This window comes from Lactuca sativa, chromosome 1, assembly GCF_002870075.4.
Source record: "Lactuca sativa cultivar Salinas chromosome 1, Lsat_Salinas_v11, whole genome shotgun sequence".
NCBI classification, from domain to species: Eukaryota; Viridiplantae; Streptophyta; class Magnoliopsida; order Asterales; family Asteraceae; genus Lactuca; species Lactuca sativa.
In genome coordinates this window covers 59,235,397-59,246,931 of record NC_056623.2, presented here as the reverse complement: position 1 = coordinate 59,246,931, position 11,535 = coordinate 59,235,397, and the positions used below count along the sequence as shown (strand labels likewise).

Here is an 11,535-nt window from a genome sequence, read left to right as displayed (position 1 = left end):
TGATAGTGGTGGTGAGTGGTGACAATGACGGTTGTGGTGGTGGGGAAGGTGACGGATGTGAAATGAACGAACGACGCTACATAATCATTTATGATTATAAATAATCCGCTGCACCGATACGCCAGAGGTTAAAGGCGGCAAATGTGAATCTCAACATCTCTATTTTATTTTGAATCTTAATGGAAAATGTATTTCACAATTCAAAAGTTTCTGAAAATCAAAAAATTGAATTTATAAAAATAATATAAATATATTATTTAAGTTAATTAATACATTATGTTAATTTCTTTTTTGGGTGGGCAACGTGTATGGAAATGTGTTGGACTCGAGATAATAACTGAGTTGCACAGCTCACCGCCTACCACGATTCCCTTTCCTGAATTACATGGCGACGAACGGTGGAACTGTCAGGGACGCAGCCGCTCGACGGCGGCGAATTGCCGAGAGAGGAGCGGAGCGTTTGGCTCTCATCACTGGTCGTGCCCAGTCCACATCATTATCATCATCTCCGTTGCCTCCTTCTGTAGTCGAGTCGCATCAGTCTTCTACTGCACCATGCCCTCCTTCCATTCCTCGGAATCCTGATCAATTTCCTCTCTTAGGTATGTATTTCTTTGAGATGTAATTCTTGTTCATTTTTTCTGATGATTAATTTCTTTCAAGGAGTTCTGTTGTGTTCATCTGTGTACCCGTTCGTGCTTTCTGACATTTTTTACGAAGTTTTAATCGAAGAAGCCAATTCGATTGTTTAATTTCCTGTGAGCCCTCGATGTTGTTTGATACGCGTGTACTTATGAACTGTTTCGATAAATTTTTATTGATTTTATCAAATCTATTAGATCTATGTTTGATTGATGCTATACCTAACTGTTGCAATATGTCGATTTCGCTTTTACTTCACGATTTCACAAAGAAGCAATTGGTAAGAAGTTAGATTGAAAGCCATTGTTGACACACTAATCATTATCATTCGATTCACCTGTATCAACCATCTCAACTCTTGATTTCATCGACATAAAACTGTCATCATAGTTCTGAATAACCATAGTCATTACATTTTCGTTGAACAAACAGAATTTGACACCAAGTGACTCATTTTTGCAGATGAACACAACGATTCCCCTTCAATCACAAAGCCTGCAATTGATGATGTCAAGAATGATGTCCAAATAACCAAAACATCTGTAGAAGCATCTTCAGCACCCATCAAAACACAATCTTTTCCCAATCCCACCACAATAACAGAACAACCTCCATCAATCTCAACCTCAAACAACCCACACAAGTCAAAATCACAAACCAATCTTGGTCAAACTCTCACCCCTAATAGACTACGCCCTGCTATTACATCATCACAAAACACCCGAACATACTGTTCAATCATAGCTGCCCTGTTAGTCCTATTATCATATGCAGGCTTCCCTATTCTGGGCAACAACTCTATAAAGTATATCATACTTTCAAGGCCACTTGTTCTACTTCTATTGACCAATATAACCCTTGTGGTTGCACCTGTTCTCTTGGAAAAAGTCAACCGGGAAGGGCACAGGGGGTCTTTGACTGGTGAGGTGGGTGGTTTTGGTGATCAGTTAGGTATGGCTTTGGAGTGGGGTATGTTGATGAAAAGTGGTTTAAGTGCTTTGTTCATTGATTGTAGTGTTTACTCAGTGGTTGTTGTTTGTGGTATGTCCTTTCTGAAGAAATTTGGGTGGTAGAATACATTGTTTATGAATCTTGATGTGTTTTAGTCACATTTATTATTGTTTTCTTCTTTTGAAATAGAGAAATGTGATTTCATTGTATCAAGTTGCATTTTAATAGCAAAGTACTTCATGTTAAAAGTCGCTATATTCGGTTGAAATGTGTATGTACATTGGTATTATTGGTAGAAGTTAAATTGCTTTTATGTTGCTATTTCTCCTAAATGTTGTTGTTTGATCTTGTGTTTGAAAGAGTTGTATACAATTCGTTTGGGTTCATGAACATACACAATCCTTAAGAAATCTAATTCCTTTGATTATCAAATACCTTTTTTTGTTAACCCCATTTTTCTAGCAATAACTTTTACCCATTACATCAATGAGATTTTAATTAGAGTGACATATTATCATGAGTTAACATGTTTTTATGCAATGCCACATCAACAGTATTAGTATATCATACGTATAAAATGAAATTACATAAAAACATGTTAACTTGTGTTTCATAATTCAAATCTCTTTCACCATAGTGGATATTTTTTTTTTTGGGATAATGACTTAAAAGGGTAATATACTTTTCGATTTGTATATATTTTGTCACTGTGTTTTTTTTCCCGTCCATCTTTGCCCCTTCAATTTGTTTAACTGTACAAATTCACTCCTTATGATCAACTATTCCAAATAAGCCGGAAAAAATGATTTAAGAGGGTAATATATTTCTCACTTTGTAGACATTTCGTCCTTAATATTTTTTTTGCACAGTTAGTCCTTAATATTTTTTGTTGCAAAATAAGTCATTGTTGTTAGAGATGAGAGTGGGTCCAAACCCGGACCGGTAGACCCGGACCCAGAAAACCCGATAACTGTTTAACGAGATTTTGTAGAACCGAAAACCGGACCAATATATAAGAAACGGTTCTGGTTCGGTTCTAGGTAAGGTATCGGTTAAAGTGGGTCTAGAACCGGAAAACCCGAGGAAACAATTTTTTTTGGTAGTTACTTAATGGTTGAACTTTGAAAATTTTCAACTTTGATATCCTAACTTTGGGGGACTGTAAGCCATTGAATATTAAACCAAAAATGATAACTTTATAGTCTAAAATCATGTACAAAATCTAAACTACACTTTGCAAAAAACCTCATGATAATTCGACTTAAAACGAATTAGATATGCATGTTTTAAAATTTCACAAAATAAAAAAATAAAGCTGATAAACAGAAAATTTGCAGCTTTGATACCCCGACTTTGGGAGACTATAAATCAATGAATATGAAACCCAAAATAACAAAATTAAAGTCTAAAATCATGTACAAACTCTATACTACATTTTGGAAAAACCACATGTTATTACAACTTCAAACAAATTAGATGTTTTAAAACTATCACAAAAAATAAAAAAAGCTGAAAAACATAAAATTTCCAGTTTTGATATCCCGACTTTAAGAGACTGTAAGTTAATGAATATAAACCCAAAAATAAAAAATTATAGTCAAAAATCATATACAAACTATAAACTACACTATGGAAAAAACTTCATGCCAGTTTGACTTCAAACGAATGAGATATCATGTTTTAAATTTTTCATAGAAATCGGTTCCGGTCCCTAAAAAACGGTTCTTGTTCTTAAACCTGGTTTACCCAGAATCAAAGAACCCGAAACCCGGATTACCAGAAACCCAAATATAGTCATTCTTTAAACTCGGTACCCATATCGATTTTACATATTCTGGTTCTAATGGTTCCGGTTCCGGTCCAATTTTTGGGTTCTAAATATCATCCATACTTGTTTTTGTACACATTCAATACTTATGACCGGTTTCTTTAGGTTTTCTCACGACATCCTACGTAGGACAATCATTAATGAGGTGTTCAGGGCTGTCGATGCTTATGGCTACCGCGACCTTGGCTGCTTGGTTGCTTAGGTCTTGTGTTTTGAATATCGTAACTTTTTCAACGATCTTGGATTTTAATGATTTTTATATCCACACATTTGTATTTGAGTCTACTACAATTTTCGTTTACGTGTTAAAAAGTAATATATTTTTATTATGATTTTATAAAAAAAAGTGCATACATACATTTATAAAGAACACATGTATATAAAGATCAAAAGTAAAAATATATTACTTTTTAACGGGAGTAATCTAAACAAAAGTTGTAGTAGACTCAAAGACGAACACATAGATATAAAGATTGTTATAATCTGAGATCATATAAAGAAATTACAACGTTAAGAACACAAGACCTAAGTAAACAAGCAGCCGAGGACACGGTAAGCGTCAACAACCTCGAACACATCATTAATGATTATCCCACGTACGATACTATGAGAAAAACTTAAAAAAACTAGTCATAAATACTTAATGTTTACAAAAACAACAAAGACTTATTTTGCAACAAAAAAAATATTAAACACTAAATATCGAAAAAAATATTAATGACTAAATGTGTATATAGTGAGAAATATATTATCTTATTACATCATTTTTTCGGGCTTACCTGGAGTAATGGTCATAAAGACTGAATATAGATGTTGACAAAAAAAAAATTCAATGATAAAATGTATACAAATTGACAAGTATATTACCTTTTAAAGTCATTATCCTTTTCTTTTTTCTTTTTTCTTTTTTTATTTTTTATTTTTTTTTTATTTTTTATTTTATAAATTACAATGCTCTAATAAAAGAGAGTATAAAAGTACAAAGCTGTAACTAGACAAAGAAAATACAATACTATAATAATGAAAAATTAGAAACTAGATTGCTATTTCTTGCATTTTACCTTCTACATGATTAGGGAAATTTGTTTTAATAAAAAAAAAGAATCAAACTAAATTCCTTCCACAGGTTGTTATGCAATCAACAAAGTGTCATGTGTTGGATAAAATACATGTCTATAGTCTCAAAATGAACAACAATTTGTAACCTTATTACAAAATACCAACTTCTTAACAAAATTCAAAACCCAAAAACCTGCAACTCAACCCCTTATGATTACTTTAAAATTCTTTTCGTAAACATCAAATAACAAATTATGAATTAGCAACCAATTCATCATGATGAACAACTTCAACATCTTCACTCCCTTCTTCAATCTGCTCAATTTTGGGACACCAACCATACGCCTCCCTTCTTGCATCCCTACGAGCAACCCTCTGTTGAATTCTCATCTCTTTAAACTCCTCTGCAAGATTGGTTTCCTCTTCTTGTGGAAAGAAAACAACCTCCATGTTTCCAAGCTCTTGATACATGTTCTCAATCTTGGCTTTCCATAAGAGCCCCATTTCAGTGTCCATCTTCTTGTAAGGTGTCTTTAGTAGATACTCATCAATTCCACCTGCTTTGTCTATACAACGAAGAGCATGTGTTGTTACTTTTACTCGAATGTGTCTATCAAGAATGTAACTGAACAGCCTCTTTTCTTGTACATTGGGCTTCCAGTTCCTTCGAGTCCTGTTACAACAATGTTCTCAAATCTGTTTATTTTTGACTTAATTGGTTAAGCACTTAATCTGGATTTGCGTCTTGAGATTCAAACATAATCAACATTTTAAACCATTTTAAACACCTAATGAGTGATTCGACATAATCCAAGGTGTATAGCTCAAATAGAGTATAATAGAAAGTTCTCAATTGATTTCTCTAAACTATGCGAGATTGAGGAACTAATAAGGGACAAAGACAGTGTGTACTAACTTGTTTCCACCTTTCTCGCTGACTTGGTTGCCGAATTGAATATGACGGCCGGCGAAAATTCCACGCTGGGCTCTCCCCATCACCACCTTGCTGTCCGGCAAACATTTCTTCAGTGATTCTTTGACTCCGGGATCCAAATTCTTCTCGCTTCCTATCTTCTTCATTATCTTCTTCACCATCTCATTCGACCTGAATGCCATTCGATTTTACTTCTGCGTTCGTGTTGATGAAAGATCCTATTTAGGTCACTGTGTTTGGATCAAGAATACGGTTTGCTTGGAACGTTTGGGGGTTTAGGGTTTTTTGAACTAGCGAAATTTCACTATCTACGTGACCAAGTAAATTACATAATTCGTCCCTAGCTATAATAAGCTAATACACATTTGCACTTTGGTTTCTTAAATTTCAATTTCTATATAGATAGTATTATGACAATTACATAAATGGTCCTTATGGTTTGGTGAAATAGACATATATAGTTCAACTTTAAGAAATGGATAAATTCGGTCTATGTGTTTATGTGTTTAGTCGATATTGCGGAAATGGTCCTTCCAACACACAAAGTCAAACAATGCCGTTAAATTTATGTAAAATGATATTTTTTTTTTTTTTTTTCATATTTTGTATATTTTTATTACTTTTTTAAACAGTATGGACATTGTCTTATTAATTTATGACGGTCCACTCTAACATTTTAAATTCTGCTTCCTTCACATCTTCCGAATGGAGGAAGTTACCATCTCCGACCACCTTCTCATGCTTCAATTTTTAAGCCAAAATCTATAATTAAACCAAATAAAAAATTGAAACAAAAAATAAACCTAAAATAAAACCCAATAAAAATATGAAATCAAAGATCCACCGTTCCATAGAACAACTGGGATGTAATAATATGAAAAACACCCAGACAAAACTTGAAATACGATTTACCGAATTTATATTTAATAAAACAAAATTAAAACACTTAATTTTGAAGCATTTTCAGAATCAAAACCTTTGATTCAAGCTACTAAATGAATCAACTCTAGAAAATGATACAAATCCAAAACAACATGCACATACATACTCGCAATCTATGTCTCTATACATCAATATCTTTTGTGATGTTTCTTTCCCTCTCGATCAACCTTTGTCTCACTTATGGTTCTGTTGGAGAAAAAATGGGACTTTGACCGAGGAAAAAACTATGTTAAATAAGACAATGAAATATAATATATCGAATCTGGTCCTTTTTGTAAACTAATTTAGAGAAAAGTCGCCGTCAGCCGTCATGACTGTGCATCCGAGTTGGTGTTGCAAATATTTGGGTAAGAAATGGTCGTTGACAATGATGGGTAAGATGATGTTTTCGGCGCTGGTGGATAAAAGGAAATCGTAATTGGTGGTAGGTAAGAGTCGTTTTTAGATGATAGTCAAAGGTCCAACCATTTAGGGCTCTTCATTTAGCTTAAAAAAGAAAGAAAGGAATAAAAGTTTAAGAGGAGGCGTAGGGACGAAGGGTAAAGTTAGGGCGGGTCCCTAGAGTTTAGAAAAAAAATCACGAAATATAAAAAAAAAAATGAAAAAGTAAAAAAAGAAAGGGTAAAAATGTCATTTTATTAAAAATTAACAACACTATTTTAATTTCATGTGTCGGAAGGACCATTTATGTAATATCAACAAACCATACGGGCCGTGTTTGCCTATTTTCTTGAAGTTAGACTATATGTGCCTATTTCGCCAACCACATGGACCATTTATATATTTTTGTTTAGTATTATTATTACTGGTATTCAATAAATTGCTACATTAGAAGGTTTTAGGCAATTAGATAACCAAGTTTTTTGTTTTTGATTAAACATCCTTTAAACTTATAAAAACAAAACCTGTAACACCCGTTTCCCTGTGTAGGTTAGCAGAGAGCTTGGAAGAATCAAATGAAGGATTTGTGGGAAAGATGAGTGCCACCACGTGGAGCATGGATGGCCACGATATGGCATGAAAGATATAAACGCATGTTTTGGATGCCCGCCACAGCGTGGCAATGGGTAGCCACGGCGTGACAGCTGGTGTAGCAAAAACCCATGAAGTTTTAGGGTTTCTGCCATATTTAAGCCCTTAAATTTTAGGTTTAAGGCATCCTCTTCATCCTCCACCTCCCCAGATTGAAACCTTAGCCTCCATGCATGCTTGAGAGTCCATTTCCTTGATTTTGAGCCTTGTTATTGGGTTTTGGTAGAGCTTTGGAAGAGGGAAGTGATGAGTTTTGAGCAAAACAACAATCCTATGGTGCACATGCATAACCCTAAAGCTTTGGGTCTAGGTTTCTCTATTGTACATGCAAAGTTTATCCAAAGCTTACAAACCCTAGATCTAGCATACAAAATCTGAAAATAATAACTAAAATAAGTTTAGATGATTACCTTTCACAAGTAGCAAGAAGCTTCAACTTCAAGAGCTTAGTATCATAATTGTAATACTTCTAATGGCTTACAAACACCAAGGCAAGAAGATGATCTTTGAAAAGAGGGAATGGAGGCACAAAATCAGCTCTAGAACTCTTTGGAATACGTGGTAGCCGATTTTGGGTGCCCTAGGGTCCTTTATATAGGTGTGCTGCTAGGGTTTCAGTCAAAATCCTAATTGGATGACTTAGGCCTTAAGCAGTCTAATGGAACATTTTGGAATGAGGCTTGGACAATTTCAAGGTGGGTTTCCACCATAATTTCGTCAACTCCCTTAATCCACAAGATCCATAGCCCAAATCCAATTATCTTATAATTGGCAATACCAGTCCCCTTTATTTAATTAATCTCTTTTAGCCACAAAATTAATTCTTAATTAATTTTTGACTAATATTAATTAAACAATATGATTTCTCTTTTAATATATTATTCTTAAAATATATTAATAAACCATAATATCCTCTCTCTCCATTAATCATCCAGTCCAGTTGCTTTGGTGAAGGCAACCCAAAAGGACCATGCTACAACCGGGTCAAGTACATACCAAATATAGTTATGGACTTAGACACTAATCCAACAGTCTCCCACTTGGATACGTCTAATAAATATAAATGCAAGTACGACTTCAGAGTAGCAGAGTGTCCAAATCTGACTTCACATGAGGAAGTTATGAGATTCAGAAGTTTCAGCACAGAAACCGAAACAAAGTTCGGTCGATTGTTAGGAAAAAACAATAAAAACAAGAGTCGAAGATCTCGTCCATACCTATCCGTCGATATAAAGACAACCGAGAACAAAATATTGTATGAGAAAGTTATGATTTTTACACAGACTTTAACAGTCTAAGCCCATGAAAATATAACTTTAAATATAAAGTCAAAATTAGCTAACGAAGTCTAAACGAAAGTTGTAGATCTCGTTGATAGCTATGCATGGATATAAAACGCGTCGAAAACGGATCTCGTATACAGAAGTTATATATTTTTTAAGAAATTAGAAAACCTCTCGTGCAGCCGCGCGCACAGACTAGATGCGTGGCGCGCCTGACACCCCCACCCGAGGCACGACACATGCCACCACCTGTTGCTCGCCACATCATCACATCTGACAAATGAACGGCCTGCACCCCTTCCCATCCTATAAATACATTCATTTCAGCTTATATTTCTACACACCATTCCTCCGACTCTCTCTAAAATACTTTCTAGTTTTTATCCCTTTACTCCCTAGTTCCCGACTACTTTAGCGAGGCCCTGCGGCATCGAAGAGATGGAGATTAGTGATGGATTTAACTTTCATTATTAGATTGTCATAGGAACTGTAAGCTATAGTATTATAGGTTAATATCTATTAGATGCATTACCCGTTACATTGGAGGGATATCTGTCAATCTTCTGAGTAATTGTCCAGGTAAGTTATCTCACTATATCATGTGTTACAGTATGTATCCGTGTATGTTAGGACATAGAATAGAACTGATAGTATAGGCTCTATGAGCTTGTATCAGAAGAACTTAATGTGTAGCCTCTATGTTTGGTTATATATGCCGGGCGGGACCCACCATATAGTTTGGGCGGGGCTTGTTATGTATGTTGGGCAGGGCCCATTAGGTAGTTAGGGCGGGGCCCATTATGTAGTATGGGTGGGGCTCATTTGTATACATGTATATGTATTGTGGTATATGGTATCTTGGGGAACTCATATTTCAGGTACTCATGTGAAATGCAAGATTCGACTGTACACACACGCATTCACTACATGTTTCCACACAATGTAATCACACTGTGATATACATTTAAATAAATAAAAATGAAAAATTTGGGTTGAAAATCGAGACGTTACAAGTTGGTATCAGATCCCTAGTTTGAGCGAACTAGATGAACACTCGTGTGATTCTAGAATCAAACTAAGGATCTGGTTTTAACAAATCTTTACCATAATAAGAATAATACAAAAAGGAAAGAATGCGATGTGTGCAGTCAGATAAAGCTTAGAAAGGAAAATGATTCTCAAAATATCCATGTTGTTATGTTTACTGATATGTGTGAAATGTTAGAAATGCATGCTAGTATGTAGGCTAGGGATCTTTTCAGGAACTGCTGCTTACGATTGCCTGATAATTAAGATGCCTTAGAACATAGAGATTTGTTTGTTAATTGCTGCTTAGAGCCTATATTAATATGCATTAGTTATTTGATAATAATGTTAGGTTGCATGCTCCTAGAATTATACAATTTAGATTGCTTGATTTGGCGCTATAACACAACTCTTGTCTAAGTCTAACCCTCAAAGTGTCATATATTTCAGTTGACAGACTGTTTGATTTTAGAGGCATGTACTCGTATTCGTTTGATAATTAGTTAATATTAGTAAAAGTTCTTTTTCGGCTAAATAAATGGAGAAGTGGAAATGAATCCTAGAAGAATAGTCTAGGAAGTTTAATACACGCTTGATGGGGGCATATAATCATAAGATAGGGTGTCAGTAGAGACGCAAGTCCCCAGTGAAGTTTAGGAAAGAAATAATTAGGTACTTGGAGCACCATGTGTGTGAAAAGGTCTAAAAAATAGCAGAGTGTAGTGACTTGGAAACCTTGGAGCAATTCTTGGATCTAGTAAGGGTAGGTGAGGAAGGTAGTATGAGCTCGTACTACCGGAAACACATGTTCCATATAGGAATCAAGAAAAGCCATAAAGTTGCTAAGGAATTGGAGAGGGTTCAAAATATCCCTTTAGAGTTAGTTCGAATGGTATTAACCTATTTCCATTATGCCTCAACATGGTAATGATCATGAGATAACGAACTCCATCACCCTTGACTTCTAGGTTTTTATCCATTCCTCTTAAGGCTTCATCTGCCACATTCTCAGGTTTCAAGGCTTCTAGCTGAGCCTCTTTGATTTGTGTGGATATGTGTGAATGGATAAGGTAACGCCTGTGTTTTTGGGCCTGTCATTAATGTTGATATAATAGTCTAGGTTAACCTTTGTAACCCATTTTGAAATAATAGAAGTGTATTATTTGAGTATTATGTGTTTGGTGCTTAATTGCTTAATTATGTGGTTTGATTAATTAAGAATAAAAATAAGCGTCAAAATATAAGTGTAAAATAAACTTAATATCTTTGGATAATGTTGTAGTAGTTGAAACGAGGTTTCCGAATATATATATAGAACGCCCAAATCTGACTTCGTATGAGGAAGTTATGATTTATCGAAGTTTCGGCTTAGCGGTATGCAGCCTGAAATACTCGATTTAAGATCGAGCGGTTTTTAGCCAAAGCAATCTAAACGAGGATCGAAGGTCTCGTTGTTGGTATCGAAGCGATGAAAAGTTAGGCGAGAATGGACGTCAAATGAAGAAGTTATAAATTTATAACGAAGTTTTTCTGTCCCGACTTATTAAAAATAAATAATAAAAATAAATTCAAAATTAGCCGACAAAGTCTAAACGAAAGTTGTAGAGCGTAGTCTCACCTTCGCGTGGATATAAAGAACGTCGAAAACAGAGTTCGTATGAAGAAGATATGAATTTCCGAAGTTTATTAAATATCTTGTATTTAATTTTAATTGGAAAATCCGGCATTATCCGAAGGGGAGTCAGCGATCCGATCCGAAGTACGCCCCGCGTACACCGAAGATGTCGACATTCGCACTCGAGTCTTCGGATGACACATGCAGTGACGTTTCGGAAGCA

The 11,535-nt window shown here is 35.0% G+C and overlaps 2 protein-coding genes across 2 annotated transcripts; one reads left to right on the top strand and one right to left on the bottom strand.

Annotated features, from left to right (window-relative positions):
* Window positions 1-299: 299 nt before the first annotated feature.
* LOC111889617 (uncharacterized) lies at window positions 300-1,906 on the top strand. The gene is made up of 2 exons (XM_023885763.2): window positions 300-602; window positions 1,105-1,906. Exons 1-2 carry the CDS (start codon window positions 386-388, stop codon window positions 1,713-1,715), a joined length of 828 nt encoding a protein of 275 aa, XP_023741531.1. The 5' UTR covers window positions 300-385; the 3' UTR covers window positions 1,716-1,906.
* Window positions 1,907-4,522: 2,616 nt separating this feature from the next.
* Window positions 4,523-5,737, bottom strand: LOC111889616 (54S ribosomal protein L24, mitochondrial). The gene is made up of 2 exons (XM_023885761.3): window positions 5,397-5,737; window positions 4,523-5,153 (listed from the first exon to the last, which is right to left on the bottom strand). The coding sequence occupies exons 1-2, from the start codon at window positions 5,594-5,596 to the stop codon at window positions 4,733-4,735; spliced, it is 621 nt and encodes a 206-aa protein (XP_023741529.1). The 5' UTR covers window positions 5,597-5,737; the 3' UTR covers window positions 4,523-4,732.
* Between the last annotated feature and the right edge of the window lie 5,798 nt (window positions 5,738-11,535).